General features: G+C 34.7%; 1 protein-coding gene across 6 annotated transcripts in view; it reads left to right on the top strand.

The window, feature by feature from the left end:
- Positions 1-26,399, top strand: part of LOC131849874 (rhophilin-2-B) — a 107,536-nt gene that overhangs the window by 25,986 nt on the left and 55,151 nt on the right. Inside the window, exons 1-2 of one of the 6 annotated variants that reach the window (XM_059200011.1) lie at positions 18,887-18,997; positions 22,072-22,159. In XM_059200011.1, the coding sequence (XP_059055994.1) occupies positions 22,133-22,159 (27 nt within the window). In that variant the 5' untranslated portion in view covers positions 18,887-18,997; positions 22,072-22,132. Of the gene's footprint in view, positions 1-333; positions 872-18,886; positions 19,064-20,513; positions 20,788-21,972; positions 22,160-26,399 lie in introns of those variants that run through there. The other 5 variants (XM_059200010.1, XM_059200007.1, XM_059200008.1 and 2 more) reach the window with 5 other exon arrangements.

Raw genomic sequence — 26,399 nt, 5'->3', positions numbered from 1 at the left:
ACATGCATATGAATATAAATACGGTATATATACCAAAATATCATTTTTTATCATTTTTGTCTGTATGCCTGTCGGTCTGTTTGTTCCGGGTAATCTCTGAAATGGCTGGACCGGTTTTGATGGGTCTTTTTTGAAAACAATAAAAATTTGAAATTCACATTTAATTTTAATTAAGAGTCCCTTTTCGGATTGCCCCTCTCTGGGGCATTGGTCCCACAGAGGGGCAAGAGCAAAAGGAAACAGTGGCTTAACCGCTTCCCAATTAAAAAATACATACAACCCAAAATTTTATTGATGTAGGTATATATATTTACTCTAGTTTTCTTTTTTCAGATCGACACCAATCTTAGCGGTGAAGTCTCAATACAAGTGCATAAAAACGGTGTTCTAAATAAATACGGTTCATAGAAAAACTTTCATTTTGTGATATTCGAAATTTGAAATTATACTCATTGTGTTCCTATTTTGAAAATTTGAAATAGTTTGAATAAATACGGTTCAACATAAACATTAATTTTGTGATATTCGAAATTTGAAATTATACTCATTGTGTTCCAATTTTGAAAATTTGAATAAATACGATTCAACAAAAACTTTCATTGATGATGATAATATTCGAAATTTGAATATTTCTACTCATTGTGTTCCAATTTTAAAAATATTCAATATTTTTGGCGCGAATCGTGCTGCTATTTGTGACTAGTGATTTGGTGGAAGTGTATAGAGTTGTGTGTCTGTGTATGTATAATGAGTGCGGAGTATGGGTGACCCGCAGACCATACATAAGACCTGCGTGAGGGTCAACTCAGCAGACGACGAGGAGCGGGACGAGGTAGACCATGAACTGCCAAGGAGAAACCCTTTTGTACGGGTAAGTAACAAGACCACCATCAGACACGAGTAGTGACTTGGACCTCAACTCAAAAACTCTATTAGGGATATGCTTCTAAATGCATCATGACAATTCAATACATAAACTGTATTGTAGAACTCAAGGGGCAGGGCTCTGCCCCAAATGCCCCAAATAATTACCGAGTAGAAACGGACCCCTCAAGAGGTTTAAGTAGAGGGGCTACTGGCTTCTACTACGGTGGGGATGAGAAACAGATTTCTCTAATCATCTTAGTAACAAGTGTTATATTTATACCTTTTTTATACTACGATGGTGGTAAACAAGGATACGGCCCATCTGATGGTAAACTGTAGCCTATGGACCTCTGACGCCCAATATATTTGTAAGACAGTAGAGAAAAAATAAAAAATAACGAGACCGATCGTCGTGGAGATCTTTGAGGGAGGCCTATGTCCAGCAGTGGACGTCTTCTGGGCTGCGATGATGATGATGATGATCTAGAACTTTCTACTTAACCATAGACTAACGAAAAATTATAGAAAAACAATTGAGAACACGGTATCGACGGATAAAATAGTCCGATAGTTTCTCAGTAGCGGCGCCGCGACGTTATTGTTCGTATGTCAACAAAAAACTCGAGAACTGGGTCGACAACCTCCACGTACATACATACATTGTATGATTGAATTATGTATTAATTGCCACAGAGTATATTTTGTGTCTGGATAATCTATACATCTATACATATAAATAAAATTGGAGTGTCTGTTTGTAATATTGAAATAACCGTTTTTTACTATCTGCATACGAATATAAATACGGTACATACACCAAAATAATATTTTTTACAATATTTGTCTGTCTGTTTGTTCCGGCTAATCTCTGAAATGGCTGGACCGATTTATTGGCGGGAATTTTATTAGCAGGTAGCTGATGTAATAAGGTGTAAATTAGGCTATTTTTATTTTAGAAAAATACAGTTAAATTCCACGCGGACAAAGTCGCGGGTACAGCTAGTCGGAAATATATTTATTTATTACTAGCTGATCCCGCGATTTCGTCCGCGTGGAATTTAACTTTTATTTTCTATAAGATAATGTATTTTTTTTTCTAAAATAAAAGTAGCCTAAGTTACTCCTTATAACATCAGCTACGTGCCAATAAAAGTCCTGCCAAATTCGGTCCAACCGTTTCAGAGATTAGCCGGAAGAAACAGACAGACAGACGAAAATTGTAAAAAATGATATTTTGGCGTATGTACCGTATTTATATTCATATGTATGTAGTAAAAAACGGTTATTACAATATTACAAACAAACACTCCAATTTTATTTATATGTATAGATCATATATTAGATTTTTCACTTCCACACTTCCACTTTCCATCAGGTAGGAAGTTAGCCAGTTCGTTTCTCTCAGAACTGTAAAAAAATCTGTCAGTATATCTGTACATAACTCGTATTTCCTGTAAATATACGCTCTGGGAGAAAGTGTCCATATTGCATTGGCATATATGGTGTTCTGAGCAAGTCGCAATCATCACTTGGAAAAGGCCATCAAATGACCATACGCACGTATACGGCGCGCCTGATAATTTCCAGTTTCATTTCTTCACCGCTTGACTTCCGATGGTCGCGAGTTCGATTCCACGCACGGCACAAACATATTCCTGAGCATGATTGTTTGTATCTGGGTGTTTTCTATGTATAATATGTATGTATTTACAAAAAAAATATCTATGTATTTGTATCAGTTATCTAGTGCCCATAACATAAGCTTTAGCTAGCTTAACTTGGGTCTAGATGGCGCTGTGTGAATTGTAAAAAAAACTAGCTACTCACCCCATGTTCGCACGGGTGTACATGTATTATATAAACCTTCCTCTTGAATCACTCTATCTATTTAAAAAACCGCTTCATAATCCGTTGCGTAGTTTTAAAGATTTAAGCATACATAGGGACGGACAGCGACAGCGACTTTGTTATATACTATGTAATGACTATGTAATGAAGATATTAAGTTAAATGAGTCGCACCTAGCCGTGGCCTCATTATAGTCATTAACTATATGACTGTACATAATATGTATGTATATATATTATATATCAAGATAACATACTTCAAACAAAAGATAATCACTATATGTCATTGTATATATATTTACCTTTGTTACTAAACATACCTACTGATATATATCTTTTAATGAATGAATATATCGCACTAGCCCTCCGATCGATCCCCGTCCAATTCAACGGGGATCGATGTTACGACGGCCTGAGCCGAGGTTCGAACCCCTAGCGGTACCGTCAAACTAAAGTCGTATCCGTCAGACGGGAGATGTCCTTCAGCCGCTCCATAAGTCCTTCCTTTGGTTTGGAGTGCCATCTGCACTCGCCTCCTATCGTCCGGTGAAGCTGTAAAGGACAGCTGCGGCCAACAGCATTAGAGTAGCCCGAAAAAAAAGCTAGCTTTATACCGCGACTTTGTAGGCTTGGATAAAATAAATCGGTCCGGCCGTCTCAGAGATTAGCGAGAACAAACTGGCAGACAAACGTTTTAAAATATTTTTAATGTATGTACTTTCCTTCAGATGCATTTTAATAAATCAAATCAAAATATTTTCATTCATGTAGGTCTATTACAGACTCTTATGATATGTCAAATCTACCGTCAGTTCGGAATGATTCCGAGATGGAAAGAACTGACGAGAAACTCAGCTCGTAATCTTTTCAAATAAATGTTGTACATGTGTACAATAATACAGATTCATTTTTAAACTCAATTTAGTGAAAAGCGGATAAACAGACACTACAATTTTACTTATTTAATAATTACGATGGTCTCGCAGCTCTATTTCTGAAATCAGTTAAAAAACTCGCATACACCAAGTAGAGACCACTTTTTGTGAAATCGGACAAATCTCTCAGTTACCGGGAAAGTTGAATTAAGTTTAAGTATTACCGGCAATTACAACATACCTATACAACATACATGTGTTGTAATTGAACATATATTTTCACATTCTCACTGCATAAGCATTTTTTTTTTATTTTAGATACGATTTTTTTTGTAAATACATATTGCCAGCTGACATAAAAAAAATAATGTTTCAATTTTTATTTCTTACTAACTCTCTACTGATATAAACACCAGTAATAAGCTTTGACAATTCACACAGCGCCGTCTTGTCCTAAGCTAAGCAGAGCTTATCTTATGGGTACTACTGATATAAATACATAGATTTTTTTTTTTTCGAAATACATAAATAATAAACATATAAAACATCCAGACCGATAGAAATAATCATACTCATGAATACAAATGTTTGTAATATGCGAGGAATCGAACCCGCGACTACCGGAAGTAAAGTCCTGTCCTGAACCGCTAGACCACTGTGGACGTCGAAATTACTCATCGATATAAACAATGTTTGATAATAAGTTGATAGTATATCGCGAATATAGTGGATTGAGGGAACTGGATTATTAGTAACTAGCTACTCGCCCCGGCTTCGCACGGGTGTACATGTATTATACATACATAACTTCCTCTTGAATCACTCTACCTATTAAAAAAACCGCTTCAAAATCTGTTGCGTAATTTTAAACATTTAAACATACATAGGGACGGACAGACAGCGACAGCGACTTTGTTTTATACTGTACTAGCTGTTCCGGCAAACGTTGTTTTGCCTTATATAAAAAAAAAAATTAGGGGTTGACTACCCCTAACATTTAGGTGGATGAAAAATAGATGTTGGCCGATTCTTAGACTTACTCAATACGCTCACAAAATTTCATGAGAATCGGTCAAGCCGTTTCGAAGGAATATGGGAACGAAAACGGTGACACGAGAATTTTATATATAAGATAATGATGTAACCCCATTACTAACAATGCAGGTTGACTTCCACGCGGTTCCCCTGGAAACCATCGTGATAAATTCCTGTTGAATTTGTCACGATGTGCTGACTGACCTGACCTCATGCTCATCTTATCATCCTCCACTGGTGCTGCCAGCGTATACCGTTAGCGCAGGCGGGTGTACCATACATTATTATCAATTAAAAAAATATGGATCCCATTGCTGGCAATGTACCATGTCAGGTTGAACTCCACTCGATTCGCCCTGGAAACCATTGTAAATTGCTATTTACCAAGATGTGCTGACTGACCTCATGCTCATCTTATCTTCCACTGGTGCCCCACCAGCGTATACCGTTAGCGCAGGTGGGTGCACCATTACATTATCATACATTAGTAGGATCATCATCATCTCAGCCCGGAAGACGTCCACTGCTGGACATAGGCCTCCCCCAAAGATCTCCACGACGATCGGTCCTGCGCTGCTCGCATGCAATGCCTTCCAGCGATCTTGACCAGATGTCGGTCCACCTTGCTGGAGGCCATCCCATTAGTATGAGGGATTATTTAAAATTATCAATTATTATAATATTGACGACTTCGGTGGTCTAGCAGTCTAGCACACCGCTTTACGTCCGATGGTCGCGGGTTCGATTCCTCGCACGGCACAAACGTTTGTATTCACGAGTATGATTGTTTGTATCAGTCTTGGTGTTTTCTATGTATATTATGTATGTATTTACAAAAAAAGTATGTATATGTATCAGTTATCTAGTACCCATAACACAAGCTTTAGCTAGCTTAACTTGGGTCTAGATGGCGCTGTGTGAATTGTCCTGAGATTATTATTAGATTATTATTATCAATTATTCAAATGTGTGTTTACATACTTTATCTATCTATCTATACATGTTATCTATCTAAACAAACAGCTCTATCTGTCCTATTTCTTACATTGGAATGTTATCTACGTATATCATTTCAAAACAAAATTTACATTAAGTACTTAGGTAATTAATACAAAATTTGCAAGTATTTAAAATTGTATATATTTTATCCAAGTATCTAGTAATCCTATAAAAAAACCACCATATTTTTTAATTGAAATACTTCTGCCACTTATAATAATAATAATAATCTCAGGACAATTCACACAGCGCCATCTAGGCCCAAGTTAAGCTAGCTAAAGCTTGTGTTGTGGGTACTAGATAACTGATACATATACATAGATATTTTTTTCGTAAATACATATTATACACTAGCTGTTCCCGCGACTTCGTCCGCGTGGAATTTAACTATATTTTTCTAAAATAAAAGTAGCCTAAAGAACTAAAAATTATTTTGTTCGTCTTAATTTATTCGTTCCATTAGGTACTGATAGGTTCAAACTAATACATTTTCATCCTGCACCCCATGGGGGTTGAATTTATCAATATCCTATTTAAGGGAACATCTTCCTCATAGTAGCTCCAATCTTTAATTTCAGTTCAATCAGTCGAAAATCTAAAAAGATTTATACAAACTTTCATCTCCTATTTTATTCCCTTGGGGATAGAATTAATAAAAATCCTTCTTAAGGGATGCCTACGTCATAACATGCATGCCAAATTTCAGCCCGATCCGTCCAGTGTTTTGGGCTGTGCGTTGATAGATCACTATGTCAGTCACCTTTGAGTTATATATATTTAGATAGCAAACACCCAGACAGCTACAAAAAATCACACACATTAATACAAATGTTTGTGCCATGTCAGGAAACGAACCTGCGACCATCGGAATTAAGGCAGACCAATTAACCGCTAGACCACCGAGGTCGTCAAAATGTTTCTCCAAAGTGACTTATTTGCCAATATTTTCCTTAAGCGAGTGAACGTGGGTACCCGAATTTTTTGTGTACACCCGGTCCGTTGTAATTAGGTAGCACCGTTCATGTCTCTACTGAGAACATTTGTGGTATGGTGCCACATATGGCGATTTTATAATATAAATACGGAACATACACTAAAATAATATTTTTTACAATTTTCGTCTGTCTGTCTGTTTGTTCCGGCTAATCTCTGAAATGGCTGGACCGATTTTGATGGGACTTTTATTGGCAGGTAGCTGATGTAGCAAGGAGTAACTTAGGCTACTTTTATTTTAGAAAAATAATGTTAAATTCCACGCGGACGAAGCCGCGGGTTTAGTTAGATGCAAAATATAATAAGACGTAATAAAACGAAATTATTTTTATGGCTAGAAGTTACACGAGAATTTTAAATCTTAATTGCATCAAAATAAAAGCGTTTTTGTCTTAGAAATAATGGATGTACTTATTTATATTAAGTCGTTACTTATCAGTAGATATCTAATAATAATTAACCCAAGTTAAGCTAGCTTAAGCTTGTGTTATTGGTACTAGACAACTGATACAAATACATAGATACATTTTTTTCGTAAATACATACATAGAAAGCACCCAGAGCGATACAAACAATCATACTCATGAATATATTTGTGACGTGCAAGGAATCGACCCCGCGACCACCGGACGTAAAGCGGTGTGCTAGACCGCTAGACCACCGAGGTCGTCAATGTTTGTATTGACAAATATTTTCAAACATATTTAAAACGTAACCAACATACAACATTAACTGAAATCAAAAATGACTAGAGATGAAACGGATATCCGGTAACTATCCGGCCTATCCGGCGGCCTTAATACTACCCGACCGAATACCGGATAACTACTATTAAAATTTTAAAAAATCTGGCTAAAAAAATTTTTTTTAAGTAAATATTTGCCTTATCTGTTTAGTCTGTTGTAATAAAATTTGTTTTAGTTTTAAATTTTTAAGCACTCATATTAAATGACTGTTATAGAAAGAAAATTAATTTATTAGTTAGATAAGTTCCGCCGGATATCCGACTGTTCGGTCACATGGTTGGCCGAATTTCCGTTATCCGGCCAAACTGCTATCCGTTTCATCTCCAAAAATGACTATTCGAAAGTGCTTGAGTTTATTTGAGTAAATATTATATCTGTTGCGGCTGAATAATAAGTTGTTGGTCGAGACGATGTATATTACAGATGGTAATTGACTGACAATATGTACATCGAAATAATGATCTTATATACTAAATAACAATAGGAAAATGTAAGGTGGGGTGACACAGTTTAGACACAGCAGTGCTTAGTAGACAATATTAAATTTGTCTTACTAGACATTATTAAATGCAATTATTATTTTGATGTATCTAGGTGACTGTGTCCCATAGATATTCCCTCCTTGAGAGAAAAAAAAATATTACATACACAAAAAATGAAATTATAAAAGATAACTGTAAAATTTAAGATATTACGCACTTTAGTAACAATAAAAAAATTTCTTGCGTCGCGATTGCTTTTAATTTTTCTTGCGTCGCTTACTTCATCCCTTGGCTCGTTATATGATAACCAAGAAAATCTAACTCATTTAAATACTCACATTTGCTCATATTAATTGTAATTTTCATTTATACGAGTAAGTTAGTTTTAAACCTGACCCATGCACACGTTTCGACTTGTAAATGTGAACTTACAAGAATTATTTAAAAGAGCAACACACAAGTTTCTTCTTGCTCGTTCTTCTTGTGATGAGACAGCTATCCGAACGAGTGGTAGATAGAAAACAAATTGTTATGACTATTCAAAAGTGCTTAGATTGAGTTTGTTTGAATAAATGATTTTCTGTTCTGTTCTGTTCTGTTCCATGGACTGCTTGATGTGCTGCTTATACCAATGTCTATCATGTCCTGAAATTCCTTTTTCGCGGCCTTTTCTCTGGAGGAAGAGGACGAGCTCGAGCGCGTACAGGAATTCTTCTGTTATGATGTGATGTTGTATGAGGATAATTATAGATGTAGGCGTTGTGTTTTTTTTTCATATTTTTCCAATAGTTGCTATATAAAGTTAGGCAGTTGGGAGTCAATGGAGCAAACAGAGGGAATGTTAGCTTTAGTGGGGTGACACGTGTACTGCGTCCTATAATTTCTATGTATTAAAACGTAACTCCCCGCTCGCACTGACGCCGCGGAATTCCATTCATTCATGTTGCTTATTTATACTGTGACCTCAATCGACTTTGTGCAATAACCAAGCCTACATCAGACTTATCTTCTCACTACATTCAGATTTATACCCTACAACAAAAGCATCAAAGTCCAATTTCCAATTAACACCACATGCAGATACAATCTTTCTATCCTCCAATAGTTTAAAAATGTTCTTTTGATGCAACTTTGCTACACTGCCGACTGTTTGAATTTGTTCGACGTACATAACCGAGTTTGTTTGGTCATTTTGAAATATGTATAGAACAGAACCGGCAATGATGTGGGTATTTTGAATTTGTTCAATAGTATGAAGACGTAGTTTTTTTCTGTGTGCCGATGCGTGACGAATCTGCAGTGTCTCACTTAGCAGTCACTTTGAACATCAAAATCGACCTTATTGACAGTAGTCTAAATTAGTAAGTATATATAGTAATCTCAGGACAATTCACACAGCGCCATCTAGACCCAAGTTAAGATAGCTAAAGCTTGTGTTACGGGTACTAGATAACTGATACAAATACATAGACATTTTTTGAGATTCGAACCCCTAGCGGTGCTAGACTAAAGTCGTATCCGTCAGGCGGGAGTTCTCCTTCAGCTCCATAAGTCCTTCCTTTGGTTTGAGTGCCATCTGCACTCGCCCCCTATCGTCCGGTGAAGCTGTAAAGGCCAGCTGCGGCCAACAGCATTAGAGTAATAAAAAAATTACCACCTCATGGTAAGTGGTAACCGTTGCCTACATACATTAATAGCACTACGGACATCACGTAATCATGTGATACCACTTATGCGAATAAAAAAAAATGAGAAAAAAAAAATCCTAGGAGATTGTTAGTAATGTGGTTTATGACTCCACAGCTAGTAATATACCATGTCAGGTTCACATCCACACGGTTCCCCATTAAAACTATAGTGATCCTTTGACATTTTTTTTTTTGTTAACACCAATTATTACCCACTCAGTACCACATATACCACTGTTTTAGGTTGACTGGAAGAGATCTCTTCTAGGGATAAGTCCACCTTTGCTCACATTGTCTCTAAATTATAATATCTTTTTATTATCTGTGCAATAAAGAATATATATATAAATTCCTGATGAACGTACCACGATGTGCTAACTGACCTGACCTCATGCTCATCTTATCATCCTCCACTGGTGCTGCCAGCGTATACCGTTAGCGCAGGCGGGTGCACCATTACATTATCATACATTAAAAATAATAATGTTAAGCTTAATCATTGCATACTGTCGCTGTCTGTTCGTCCCTATGTATGCTTAAACCTTTAAAACAACGCAAAGGATTTTGAAGCGGATTTTTATAGATAGAGTGATTCTAGAGGAAGGTTTATATGTATTATACATATACACCCGGGCGAAGCTGGGGCGAGTACCTAGTAATATTATAAACGCGAAAGAAAAAAAGTAATTCAATTGAGTTTCTTGTCAGTTCTTCTCAATTGGTATACTGAACTGGACGGTAGAGAAAAATTATATGGTAAAAAATTTGACGTTCATAAGCGGCTAAAATGTCCTACATGAATAAAAGATTTTTGAATTTGAAAAAGTTTGTCAGATGTTTGTTGCTCTTTAACTCAAAAACTACTCAACAGATTTTGATGAAACTTTACAGTAATATTAGACATCAGAAATATAGAAATAGAAATATAAATAATCTTCATTCAAATAAACTTAATATATAAGCACTTTTGAATAGTCAAGTTTTTTTATTCTACCCCTCATTCGGAATGTAGACTCATCACAAGAAGAATGAGCAAGAAACTTGTGTGTTGCTCTTTTGAATAAATATTGATTTAATTATATTTACATTAACAAGGATTAGGCATGCGACAATCAACATAGAAACAGCTACGCACTCAACCTCTGTTTAATCAGATAACATTGTCAGCGCTATGAATTTTAAGTTAGATATTTTCTACAAAAACATTATTATCATTTATAAATTTTTCAACATTATACTAAGCTTCTTTACAAAGAAAATATTTTATAACACATTTGATTTTTTTTCTGGAAAATTGAGTACAGACTCTGGCAGTTTGTTGTAAAACCTTACGCAATTTCCATAAAACGAAAAACTAACTTTCGTCAAACGGCACAGATTAACATATAGGCTATATTTTTTATTGAAATATAACGCGGATAAAACCGCAGGCACTGTTAGTATTAATAAATTTAACAAATACATACCTCCAATACAGGCCAATTAATATCTCCATTGTATGCTAAATTTGCCGCCCACATATCATATGTGACATACAGACAAAACATGTTGACTCCTGATTGACTCACTACCAATATATAATAATAATAATCTCAGTACAATTCACACAGCGCCATCTAGTCCCAAGTTAAGCTAGCTAAAGCTTGTGTTATGGATACTAGATAACTGATAATAACAATAATCTCAGTACAATTCACACAGCGCCATCTAGTCCCAAGTTAAGCTAGCTAAAGCTTGTGTTATGGGTACTAGACAACTGATACAAATACATAGATAGAAAATATCCAGACCGACACAAACAATCATACTCATGAATACAAAATGTTTGCACCGTGCGAGGAATCAAACCTGCGACCATCGGAAGTAAAGCAGTGTGCTCAACCACTAGACCACCTAGGCCGTCAAATATGACTTATCTATACATATAAATAAAATTGTGTCTTTTTTGTGTGAGTGTCTGTTTGTAATATTGAAATAACTGTTTTTTATTACATTCATATGAATATAAATACGATACATACACCAAAATAACATTTTTTACAATTTTTGTCTGTCTGTCTGTCTGTCTGTCTGTCTGTCTGTCTGTCTGTCTGTCTGTTTGTTCCGGCTAATCTCTGAAGTAGCTGGACCGATTTTGACGGGAATTTTATTGGCAGGTAGCTGATGTAATAATGAGTAACTTAGCCTACTTTTATTTTTAAAAAAATCTTTCATTTTGCTAAATAAATTTAAATTCCACGAGGACGAAATCGCGTGTACAGCCAGTGTATAATAATAATAATCTCAGGACAATTCACACAGCGCCATCTAGTCCCAAGTTAAGCTAGCTAAACCCTGTGTTATGGGTACTAGATAACTGATACAAATACATAGATATATATTTTTTTGTAAATATAATACATAGAAAACACCTATACCGACCTGTTTGCCACTATTTGCCTTTCTGGCAAGAAACTCAACAGGTGCATCGTTTTTTTTTTCTAATATTTATTTTATTTGAATATAGTGATAGAAAGGGTCACCGTGACCTATAGTATCGCAGCATCCAAGAACGTGTATATGTCACCACTCTCCCAGCAAAGGTCGCTGGAGGTCGCGCTCCGATGCGCCCGCATCCGACAATCCTTTGACTTTTATCATCATCACCATCATCATCATTAGTTTTTATACGTCACGTTACGTCACCACTCTCCCAGCAAAGGTCGTTGGAGGTCGCGCTTCGATGAGCTCGCAATCGACGATCCTTTAACTTTTATCACCATCATCATCATCATCACCATCATCATCATTAGTTTTCATTTATTACTACCTGCACTCGCGATTTCGTCCGCGTGGAATTTAACTTTATTTTTCTAAAATAAAAGTAGCCTATGTTACTCCTTATTACATCAGCTATCTGCCAATAAAAGTCCCGTCAAAATCGGTCCGGCCATTTCAGAGAGTAGCCGGAACAAACAGACAGACAGACAGATAAAAATGAAAAAAAAAATGGTATTTTGGTGTATGTACCGTATTTATATTCATATGCATGTAGTAAAAAACGGTTATTTCAATATTACAAACAGACACTACAATTTTATTTATATGTATTTATATATATATAGAATAGAATAGAATAGAAATAATTTATTCAAATTTTAATCTTAATCAAATCATTTTTTAATCTACGGCTCATTCTCAATGTATATATATATATATATACTAGCTGTCCCGGCAAACGTTGTTTTACCTTAAAATAAAAATAAAATTAGGGGTGGACTACCCCTAATATTTAGGGAAATGAAAAATAGATGTTGGCCGATTCTCAGACCTACTCAATACGCTCACAAAATTTCATGAGAATCGGTCAAGCCGTTTCGGAGGAGTATGGGAACAAAAACTGACACGAGAATTTTATATATAAGATATATATATATATATATATATATCTATGATCAACGTACTTGTCATATAATTTGTACACGATTACTGGAAGCAATGTATGCAATGTGAGAGGCGGCTGGAATGCCGACATCCTTGACTGAATTGCTGACTATGTACTCATGGACGAGTCGTATTTGTTTATCCACTATTCGACAGCCCCGGTGGTTTAGTGGTTACCACACCGCTTTACGATCCGATGGTCGTGGGTTCGATTCCTCGCACGGAACACATTTGTATGCATGCGTATGATTGTTTGTATCGGTCTGGGTGTTTTCTATATATAACATGTATGTATTAACGAAAAAAATATATCTATGTATTTGTATCAGTTGTCTAGTACCCATAACACAAGCTTTAGCTAGTTTAACTTGGGTCTAGATGGCGCTGTGTGAATTGTCCTGAGACTATTATTATTATTGTATAAGTAACTCAGGGTTTTATGGTTTTTTTACGCTTTACGGTGTATACCACATCTGCAAGCCGAAATTGAAACCAAGTAAGTGCAGTGTGTAATGATGTGTGTGTATTTTTATTATTATGACTGCCGTCAAACAGTTTGTTTTTAAGCTGTGTTGCTTATTAAAAGGTTTCCCCTTCGATCGATCCCCCGTCCAATTCAAAGGGGATCGATGTTACGACGGCCTGAGCTGAGGTTCGAACCCCTAGCGGTGCCCTCAAACTAAAGTCGTATCCGTCAGGCGGGAGTTGTCCTTCAGCCGCTCCATAAGTCCTTCCTTTGGTTTGGAGTGCCAACTGCACTCGCCCCCTATCGTCCGGTGAAGCTGTAAAGGCCAGCTGCGGCCAACAGCATTAGCGTAGTCCGAAGAAAAAAAAAATTAAGAGGCGAAATAAATAAGTCACAGTATGTTGAGGTTTTATGTACAATTCATTTTTCTATGACTATTTTTGAAAAGAGAAAATGTCGTATTTTCGTTTATCAATTATATATTTACAAATTTTGCAATAAACAATTTTTTCTGTACAGTTTTTATATTTAATTAGTTTTTTTTTCTTTCCTAAAAAGAGCCGTTCACATAGTACATAATATGGCCATATTACAATTTAGTGCTATTTAATGTACAATTTACATGTTTTTGAAGATAAATAAATAATAATTATTGTGATAAACAATAATTATTATTATCTAATCAATATTACAATTCATCAAGCTTTCTTTATTTGTAAACATACAAATTGATAACGTGATTAAGTGTTATCTGAATTATGTATTCAAATTAAATGATTCGCAGTCTGAAAACATACATATTATAACAGATATTTAGCGGCAATGTTGAGGTCGCTATTCAAATACAAATTCAAATTCAAAAATCATTTATTCATGTAGGACATTTTAGCCGCTTATGAACGTCATAATTTTTACATTATAATATCAATTTTTCCCTACCGTCCAGTTCGGTATATAGATCCAATTGAGAAGTACTGACAAAAAACTCAATTGAATTGCCTTTTTTCTTTCGCGTTTATAATATTACTATCTACTCGCCCCGACTTAGCCCGGGAGTACATGTATTATATATATAAACCTTCCTCTAGAATCACTCTATAAAAATCCGCTTCAAAATCCGTTGCGTAGTTTTAAAGATTTAAGCATACATAGGGACAGACAGTCTGTAGATTCGCCACAGATATTTATAATGATATTAAATGTAACGTCTACAATAATAATAAGATAACAATATTATTATTTTAATGCTATAATTAATGCTGATAATTACTTCTCAAAAAATGCACTGGATTTTAAAATCTCTACTACTCTAATCTTTAAATAGTATAAAATGAAATAACCTCCGATGTCTTATATCTTTTAAACTACGCAACGGATTTTAATGCAAGTTTTAGCAGTAGATAGAATGATTCAAGAGGAATTTTTATGTGTATAATTCGTGTACACCCGTGCGAAGCCCATGCGGATATTTCGTAATAAATAAAACATTTCAAAAACGCCTGTTAGAATACTTAGAGCAACGTATCTAGAGATATTTGTTTTGCTATAAGAATGTATCAGGCGTTACGAAAGTACTATAGTAAGTAGAATACAATTTAATAAGCATATATATAAAAATTAAAATATTAATACACATAATTTACGATCAAAATTAAACAACAAGAGCATTACTTAATTCAGAGTAAAAATATATGCAACGTAAACTGTTGCAGTCTGAGATATTTTCGACCCTAATCTACAAAGTATCTAAGTCAATATAACGAGCGAACTGTATTTTTTCAATTTATAAGGCCATTTTTCCTATTAAAATTCAATTCTTCTGGGTTCTAGCGGTTTAGGATTTATTTATGATTGTTTGTATATTCTATGTCAGGGTAGACGAACCAATAGCACGCGTGTCATTGACGGCACGCGACACAATATTTTGGGCACGTCGTCGATCATAAAACTGTTAGAAGAAGCTGGCTCAGGTTATTTTAACAATATTTCCACCTACCCATGCCTGCGAGTCATTATTTTCAGAGATGAATAACATTGAAAACTCGGTTAGAAACCGTTCAACAGATGAATCCAGTTCAGCATGCATTTTGCTAAAAGTAACATCGTACAAGCCTGACATAAATTATTTGTCATCTAACCTGCAGCAACAGAAGCCACACTAATTTTACAGTAATTTAATTTATGCGTGTAATCCAAAATGTACCTCTTTTGTTTACTTTATTTCATAGAGAGTTTTGATAGTATTTATTATTATTATTTTCCAAATAATCAGAAAGTCAAAATTTTTTGATGGCACGTCAATGACCACATTAAACATTTATTGGAAAAAATGGCACGTTGACGCGTAAAGGTTCGCCTACCCTGTTCTATGTACATTATATCAACAAATATATAAATGTATATGTAGGTATTTCCATCAGTTTTTTAGTTCTCATAACAAAAGTTTTGTTTCTTAAATTGACTAGATAGCGCTGTATGTATTGTTCTAGGTTATTATTGCTACAGTTCGAATGGAGGTCCAAAGAACACGTAACCGAAGGTAGAGAATCAATACATAGTATAAAACAAAGTCGCTGTCTCTGTTCGTCTCTATGTATGCTTAAATCTTTAAAACTACGCAACGGATTTCGAAGTGGTTTTTTTAATAGACAGAGTGATTCAAGAGGAAGGTTTATATATATAACACATGTACACCCATGCGAAGTTCAGTATATAGATCACTATGTCAGTCACCTTTGAGTTATATACATTTAGATTTTTGTTATCAAAATTGCAACCTTAACTTTTTCATCAAAACTAAGCTTTTCATTGAAATTCTTGTTGAATAGGGACGTGATAAAGGTTCACATAAATCTGTCGATAAAATGAACAATTGATCATCGGCCGTTCACCGTTACGGCTGAGCGAGTGGCGGCCGCGGCCCGTCCGCCACTTCCGCGATAGCGCACTAGAGCCGCATCCTCTTAAGGCGACATTCATACATTACGAGATGCTTACTATTTATTATATTTATTGACTAGCTGTACCTGCGACTTCGTCCGCGTGGAATTTAACTTTATTTTTTGCATCCTCTTAAGGAGAAGTTCTTCATTACGAGATGTTTACTATTATATTTATTGTACCTACGATTTTGTCCGGAATTTAATTTATTTTTCTAAAATAAAAGTAGCCTAAGTTACTCCTTATTACATCAGCTACCTGCCAACAAAATTTCCATCAATATCGTTCCCGCCATTTCACAGATTAGCCGCAACAAACAGATAGACAGACAAGAATTATAAAAAATGTAATTTTAGTGTACGTACTTATATTCATATGCATGTTTACTACATGCATATGAATATAAATACGGTATTTCAATATTATAAACAGACACTCCAATTTTATTTATACGTATAGATGAGATAAGGACTAATAATGATCCTCATAGAATAGCTGTACTCGCGACTTCGTCCGCGTGGAAATTAACTTCATTTTTCTAAAACAAACGAATTTTTAAAAATAAAAGTAGACTAAGTTACTCCTTATTACATCAGCTACCTGCCAAAAAACGTCCCGTCAAAATCGTCCAGCCATTTCAGAGATTAGCCGGAACAAACAGACCGACAGACTGGCAAAAATTGTAAAAATAGATACTCCAAATTTATTATATAATATTAGTTTGTTACTCTTTCACGCAAAAACTACAGAACAGATTTTGATGAAACTTTACACTAATGTACCTTATGCATCAATATAACATATAGGCTATATATATATGTATTTATATTAATTAATTTTCTTCTGTATCTGGTGCAATAAAGTGTAATTGTACATTGGGTAAAGTAGCAATAGTTTCTCTTGTTAGTAACATAGATGGCGTTACCTTAGCGCCCCACCTACCGTACTTTGTAGATAATAGTTTCTTTTTGAAACTACAATTGGAGTATTCAAGAAGTAGCGGTCGTTGTGTGAATAAAAACTCATCACTAACCTAGGAAGCAGGTTTTTTTTTTTCTTTTATTATTAAATTGTTTGCGCTTGGTTTAACCTCATCTCATGGGAAATGATGGTTAAACCTAGGATATAGCGCGCTTACCCAGAAGATATCTGTTCACCATAGACTTGAAAAATCCGGGGTTGTATTTCTCCGGGAACACGAACGCTGGAAGTGTGTTCTACTCTTTGGCAGTAAACAGATATATATCCGCTGAACAGGGAGCTCATACTCGCAAGCTCCTTCCTCGCCTTGAAGGCATTCGAGACCTTTTCTTTGAGCAGTCTTTCCATCTTACACAAGTATTAACAGGACACGGATACAATAAGACATACCTTAAGCGTTTCCAGATCGTAGACAATGCGTATTGCCCCTGTGACGGATTCAGAGACCAAACATTTAAGCATCTGTTTAGCGAATGTCCCATTTTTAGCAAAGCTCGACACGATCACGAACAAACGTGCCGAATATTTGGTATCAGCGCTCCCTATGATCTCATCGCTCTCATAAAAAAGTCAGAAGCTCTGAATTCGTATAATTTATTCGCTAAACATATTGTAAATAACCTCAAAAAGATCAACAAAACATAATAATTTGCAAAATCACAACATTACTATATTTGAATTAAAAAGAAATATATATTTATTCATTTACGTATGTATATACATAACTATAATATATATGTATTTATTTCGATAATTTTACATCCCCTCCAGAGGAACACATTATACCATTAAAACTTTGGCCGTATCAAATCGTGGCTGAAGTACTACATAATATATTTATAATAAAAAAAAAATGTGATAATAAAAACAGTAGAGAAACAAATAAATTTAATAAAAAAAAAACTCTTTGTCAGTGCGTATTAAAAGGTCAGTTTAATTTAATATATTTATAGACTTAATTGCTTAGTTTGTGTAACATTGTAATGGTATCCGTTATGCACTGAGATTGTTTACATGTATAAACAATAAACTTTACAACTTTTAACAGTAACTACACACATACATACACAATCACGCACACATACTCTCACATACACACACACACACACACATTACATTATATATATTCAAACTAACACATTGATATTAATACAAATATGCCGCTTGTAAACTTATTATTATTATTTTTTTTTATTCTAATAAGTAACCTTGGCTTTAGTTTATAATAAAAAAAAACAAACACATATGACTATGTATATGGAAGAGCAGGATGTACCTGATACAGGTATTTCCATGCTTACCAGGTCATCCCAACACTATGTTATTGTAACTGAATTGTTTTTTAAAGATATAAACATATTTCATTTCATTTATACACAAAATGTATGATATCGAGTTTCGATACGAACTCCTTTCAAAAGTGTATAAATATATATATTAAATATATATATATATAAAAGTATTTTTGTTTGGTAACTTAGCCTTAAGCGATCCCCCTAAGCCCGTAGTACTTACAGTACGACCGAGTGAAGTCTGCGCGCGCGCATTCTCTCGCGTCGCCCGCGCTGCGCACGCGTCTCTACGAACATTAATTCAGTGTTGTGACTTGTGAATAGTGCTCAAACGGATTTTATATGAAGACGTTGGAAATCGAGGTGATTCACCACACTACAAATACATAAATCATTAATTCAAATAGGACATTTTAGCCGCTCGTGAACGTAAAATTTTTTATATTACATTTCTCGTCCAGTTCAGTATATAGATCCAATTGAGAAGAAATGGCAAGAAACTCAATTGAATTTGTTCTTATTAATATTATAAATGCGAAAGTTTGTGAGTTATGGATGGATGGTTTTATGGATGTTTGTTGACTCTGTCACGCAAAATTTAATGAACGTATTTCGATGAAACTTTACAGTATGCATCAAAATAATAATATAATTTTAAAAGATTATGTAAATTGGTCGGAATATATATATAATGATAAATATCAAATACTGCAAACTAGCTACACCTGCGACTTCGTCCGCGTGTAATGTAACTATATTTTTCTAAAATAAAACTAGCCTAAGTTACTTCTTATTACATTAGTTACCTACCAAAAAAAGACCCGTTAAAATCAGTCCAGTCATTTCAGAGATTAGCCGGAACAAACAGACAGACAGACAAAAATCTTATAAAGTGTTTTTTTGCTGTATTTACCGTATTTATATTCATATGCAGTAAAAAACGGTTATTTCAATATTACAAACATACACTACAATTTTTTTTATATGTCGGTAATAAAATGGATTCTTCCGCAATATTTTCAGTTTACCCCACTTTTTAAATTAAAGTTTCCTCTAAGTGGGTTATTTAAACATTTTTAATCTGTGAGTCAATAATTACATATTGGTATAGACATAAATTTGGTATACAATATTATGAAATGTTAAATAACAATGTTATGTAATTATTGAAATTATTTTCCGCATTTTTTCCATCTTGAACCCAATAAATTGAATACCGTTAGAAATGTATTCATTAGATACAAAAATTAACAAACCAGAAGATATAAATCTTAAAATCCATACGCTTGTAGGGACTGGTCTGCTCTTATCACTACGACTGATTTAATCTTATTGTATACTAGCTGTTCTTGCGACTGCATTCGCGTGGAATTTAACCTTATTTTTCTAAAATAAAAGTAGCCTAAGTCACTCTTTATTACATCAGCTACCTGTCAAAAAAAATCCCGGCGAAATCGGTTCAGCCATTTCAGAGATTAGCCGGAACAATCAACAGACACACAAAATATGTTATTTTGGTGTATGTATCGTATTTATATTCATATGCATGTAGTAAACAACGGTTATTTCAATATTACAAACAGACACTCCAATTATACGTATATGTATAGATGTATAGATGACTGATCGGGCTTGGAGGTCTAGTGGTTTAGCACACCGTTTCACTACGTATGGTCGTGGATTTGATGCAAACATACGCACGGTACAAACATTTGTATTCATGAGTATGATTGTTTGTATCGGTCTGGGTGTTGTCTATGTATTTATAAAAAAATAATTAAGTATTTATATCAGTTGTCTTGTACCCATAACACAAGCTCTGCTTAGCTTCGGACTAGATGGCGCTGTGTAAACAAAGTTTTGTTATTTCGATTTTAGATTGGCGTTTTTGTTTATTTTTTGTATTACACTAGGCACGGGTGTACATGTATTATACATATAAATCTTCCTCTGTGTAACCTTTTTCGATGTAATAAGAAATAACTTCGGCTACCTTTATTTTAGAAAAATAAGGTTAAATTCCACGCAGACAAAGTCGCGTGTACAGTTAATATAGTATAAGGAGCCTATGGAGGTAAATGAACATTATGAGAAACAAAATACATGAAGCTGTTACTTCTATGTGAGCGGACACCACAGCACTTTCATTTCATGTAGGTATTTAGTTACATTTTGTTTTTATTGGCACTTTAGCGAGAATTGGCACATTTCTCTCGTCGCTTTCCGGCCAAACGAGTAGTTCATATCTGGGATATGTTGTTTTTTTTGATGGATGGTTGGATGATATAGAAATAGAAATATTCTTTATTCAAATAACCCGTAGTCCATACTTCATTATCATAGTATAAAAAAAAGTCGCTGTCGCTGTCTGTCCCTATGTAAATATGCTTAAATCATTAAAATTACGCAACGGATTTTGAAGCGGTTCTTTTTAATAGATAGAGTGATTCAAGAGGAAGGTTTATATGTATAATACATGTACACCCATGCAAAGCCGTGGCGAGTTAGTAATAATATAAATGCAGAAGTAACTCTGTCTGTAGGGCTTTCACGCCAGAACTACTAAACTGTTTTAAATTAAATTTGGTACACAGGTAGTCTAGATCCTGAGAAAGGACATAGGCTACTTTTTAATGCGAGAAAAGGGTTGTAAGGGGTTGAAAGAGGAGATGAAAGGTTGTATGGAAGTATCGTTATTTTTTAAGCCAGAAACTTGAAAGTATATTTTAGGCTGTTGATTAAATAAAAAACCACTTCAAAATCCGTTGCGTAGTTTTAAAGATTTAAGCATACATAGGTACAGATAGCGACAGTGACTTTATTTTATATTATGTAATGATAAAAATGTTTTTGTAGAAAATATCTAACTTAAAATTCATAGCGCTGACAATGTTATCTGATTGAACAGAGATTAAGTGCGTAGCTGTTTCTATGTTGATTATCGCGTGCCTAATCCTTGTTAATGGCAATCTAATTAAAACAATATTTATTTAAAAGAGCAAGTTTCTTGCTCATTCTTCTTGTGATGAGTTTGCGTTCTGAATGAGTGGTAGAATAAAAACAATGTGACTATTCAAAAGTGCTTGTATTAAGTTTATTCAAATTCAAATTAAAAATTTATTCATGTAGGACATTTTAGCCGCTTATGAACGTCAAGTTTTACATTATAATTTTTTTTCTATTCTATTCTATTCAAATTCAAATTCAAAATATCTTTATTCATGTAGGTCTATTACAGACTCTTATGATATGTCAAATCTACCGTCAGTTCGCAATGATATCGAGATGAGAAGAACTGACGAGAAGCTCAGCTCTATTCTAATGCCTGTTTTTGATAGATTTAGGATACGTACCTATATATCTTTGATAGGTATATTATTTTATTGTTAAGAGTACCTTCATAGTATTGTGTTGTGTTCATACATTTATATATGCAGTGCCAAGTGTATGTACATAGTGATATGAAGTGAGTGCTCCAGTTCGTGGAACTTTTGGAAAATGATGAAAATGGCTGCTGTACTTATGGTAAGCATTTCTAATATATTAACTTACTTACACATAACTGCATTTGAAAGCGCAGAAGAAAGAAAACAGAGAGAATGCACAAGAAGAAAAGATATTATAACCAGAAGCGTACATAGCTTTTTTTTTATACTACGATGGTGGTAATCAAGTATACGGCCCATCAGGTGGTAAATGGTTACCGTAGCCTATGAACGCCTGAAACACCAGGGATGTCACATGCGAGTTGCCGACACTTAAGAAACATTATTATACCCTTCTTGAAAAACCCTATGCTGTAGTCTCGTGGGAAAACCTCGGCAGGAAGTTCATTCCACAATGTAAGTGTACGCGGGAGGAAGCTCCTCTGAATCAATTCAGTAGTTGTGGCGTGAAAGCGCTACAACGCCAGAACTACTGAACTGATTTAAATGAAATTTGGTACACAGGTAGTCTAGACCCTGAGAAAGGATATAGGCTACTTTTTAATGCGAGAAAAGGGTTGTAAGGTGTTGTAAGGGGAGATGAAAGGTTGAATGGAAGTATCGTCATTTTTTAAGCTAGAAACTTGAAAGTATATTTTAAGCTGTTGATTAAATAAAAAACCGCTTCAGAATCCGTTACATAGTTTTAAAGATTTAAGCATACATAGGGACAGACAGCGACTATATTTTATATTATGTAATGATAATAATGTTTCTGTAGAAAATATCTAACTTAAAATTCATAGCTCTGACAATGTTATCTGATTGAACAGAGATTGAGTGCGAGAGATTGATTTATTTGAATGATGACTATTTCTATTCTATTATTATTATTATTATATAAGCAATGGTTACCTCTGAACAGTTTTATAAAATTCAAAATCCAAAATATCTTCATTCATGTAGGTCTATTACAGACTGTTATGATATGTCAAATCTACCGTCAGTTCGGAATGATATCGAGATGAGAAGAACTGACAAGAAACTCAGCTCGTATTCTTTTCAAATAAAATGATGTATATAGTGATTATGACACACAGATTGTCTGTACAACTTTATTAATAGAAATAGATGTAAGGCCAGGAAATTATTAGATTCCCATGTTATGGATCCAGTCTGGTTATAGGAAAAGCTAGTCAACAGCATACTATAAATTTTACTGAGCAGCGAGGCGTTTTATTACTAATACAATCTGATCTCTAGATATGTTACCATATTATATTATACGTTTATGTATGTACTAGCTGCACCCGCGACTTTGTCCGCGTGGAATTTAACTATATTATTTTTCTAAAAAAAAAGTTGCCTAAGTTACACCTTATTACATCAGCTACCTGTCAATAAAAGTCCTATCAAAATCAGTCCAGCCATTTCAGAGATTATAACGAACAAACAGACAGATAGACAAAAATTATATTGAATTCAATTGAAATAACCGTTTTTTATTACATGCATATGCATATACTATAAATACGGTACATACACTAAAATAATTTTTTTTACAATTTTTGTCTGTCTGTCTATCTGTCTGTTTGTTACGGCTAAACTCCAATTTTGACGTGACTTTTTTTGACAGTCATGCTCGCTATAAATTTCAAACTTGTGGCGGCGTGGTGGGCCGGGTCAATATGCTCACCTAATATGGTTGAATGCAATGGCTGGCTCATCCGTCATACTGGTGACCCGTGCTGCTTGTGGGGACTGGTCTGTTTCGGTCTGGGTGTTTTCTATGTATAAAATGTATGTATTTACGAAAAAAAAGTTCTCCACCCGGTTCATCCTGGAAACCATCATGATAAATTCTTGGTGAATTTCTCACGATGGGCTAACTAACTTGACCTCATGTTCATATCATCCTTCACTGGTGCCCCGCCATAAACCGTTAGCGCAGGTGGGTGCACCATTACATTATCATCCATAAAAAACACTGCCTGTTCGGCGACCAGATTACGACTTTTTTGGGACCAAACATTTGAGTGTTGGCAACCCTGATCTTCAGTACACAACTCACGCCTCACGCTGTTCGTACAATAAAATATTTTATTGTTCTTACCATGAAAACGTCCATAATACCAAACAATACAATTACCACTTATTTTCGTGACTAATTTCAATAGATTTGATTCATTGTGCGTTGTAACTTTCACATCTTGTCGTGGTTATTAGCCACTAGCTTTTACCCGCGGCTTCGCTCGCATACTTTCTTGATATATGATAGCGTAGCGGCTTTTGGATTGATTGCCGCATGCTTCCTCTAGTAAAGTGCGAATACTGTAACTATCATATAGTAATTTTAAGTAGCTGTGACGTGATCGAGTGGAATGAGTAGTCATGCTCACTAAAATGTCCAGACATGTGGCGGCGTGGTGGGCCGGGTTGGGCTCCCTAAAATATGGTCGAGCGCAGTGATGGCTGGCACATCCGTCATACTCGTGAACGAGTGCTGCTTGTAGGGACTGGTCTGCTCTTATCACCACGATTAATCTTATTGTATATTTATATTTGACCTAAAAAATTAGTGCTGGTTGGTAGTTTGTATTCACACGTTTCGACTTGTAAATGTAAACTTACAAGGATTATTTAAAAGAGCAACACACAAGTTTCTTGCTCGTTCTTCTTGTGATGAGACAGCTTTCCGAAAGAACGGTAGATAAAAAAAATTGTTATGACTATTAAAAAGTGCTTAAATTAAGTGTATTTGAATAAATGATTTTCTATTCTATTCTATTGAATCCATTAAATAATAAACATTTGTCCTATGTTCATTCTAATATCTCTAAGAACATGTGTACAAAATCTCATGATGATCGGTTCAGTAGTTTTTGCGTGAAAGCGTAACGAATATCCTTACTTTCACGTTTATAATATTAGTAAGGGTAGGTAACAGTCCACATGACTAACAACGCCCTTTCCTTATACTAGATTACTAACAGTTTTTTTATGATAATGTAAAGGTAAACCCGCTGCGCTAACGGTTTACGCTGGCGGGGCACCAGTGGAGGATGATAAGATGAGCATGAGGTCAGGCCACTTAGCACATCGTGAGAAATTCACATAGAATTTTTTTTATTTATTTTGGTACAAACAGTCATTACAGTTATAATTACAAATATATATATATATATATAGATAGATAGTTGATAGACAACGAGTACCGAAAAGTATTTAGTACTATTATATTAATAAGTAGAATTGTGATAATGAGCCTAGATATTAAGGTTAGATTTTTTTTTTATATTTTACTATAAACAGACGATACAGTAATATGAAATATAACAAAACAATTATAACATAGACAGTGAAGAAAACATAACTATTAATTATTAAGTAAACAAAGAATACCCAAGTACCTACATTACAATGTCTGGAAAGTAACTAGTACATTTAAAAAAGAAAAGACAAAATCTACAAATACATAATTATTTATAATATAAATATATAAATATTTTAATTTATCACGATGGTTTCCAGGTGGAACTGCGTGAAGGTCAACCTGACATGGTACATTGCTAGCAATAAGATCATCAGTCCACATTACTAACAGTCCCCTTTCCCCCAAAAAACTAAATTTCTGAGGGGGTTAAGGAGTATAGTCTGACATACAACAATGTTGATGACCCGTGTCGCTCACTGTTTCCTGTCAATACGCCGGGATAACGTCCTCTTTAATATGGGACAGAGACGTCCATGGAGAATTATTAATATAATCTCTGACTTATTTCCTCTTATTAATTGTTTAACCAGTTGGTTGTATACTTAATATTTTTTCTATTTAAGTATTTAATTGAATTACTGCAAATTGGTAGTTTGTATTCACACACTTAAACTTAAAAATGCAAAGTAACATTAAAATTATTTAAATGAGCGACACGCAAGTTTCTTACTCGTTCTTCTTGTGATGAGACAGCTTTCCGAATGAGCGGTAGATTCAAACAAATGTGATGACTATTCAAAAGTGCTTCAATGTAAGTTTATTTGAATAAATTATTTTCTATTCTATTCTATTCTAATAATAATCTCAGGACAAGTCACACAGCGCCATCTAGACCCAAGTTAAGCTAGCTAAAGCTTGTGTTATGGGTACTAAACAACTGATATGAATACATAGATTTTTTCGTAAATACATATACATTATACATAGAAAACAGCCAGACCGAAACAGCAACCGAAACAGACCAGTCCCCACAAGCAGCACGGATCACCAGTATGACGGATGAGCCAGCCATCATTGCATCAACCATATTAGAGGGAGCATATTGACCCTGCCACCACACCGCCAC

Source organism: Achroia grisella, unplaced genomic scaffold, assembly GCF_030625045.1.
Source record: "Achroia grisella isolate CSIRO2021 unplaced genomic scaffold, CSIRO_AGI_Agris_v1 utg660, whole genome shotgun sequence".
NCBI lineage: Eukaryota > Metazoa > Arthropoda > Insecta > Lepidoptera > Pyralidae > Achroia > Achroia grisella.
This window is presented reverse-complemented; position numbering and strand designations above follow the sequence as displayed.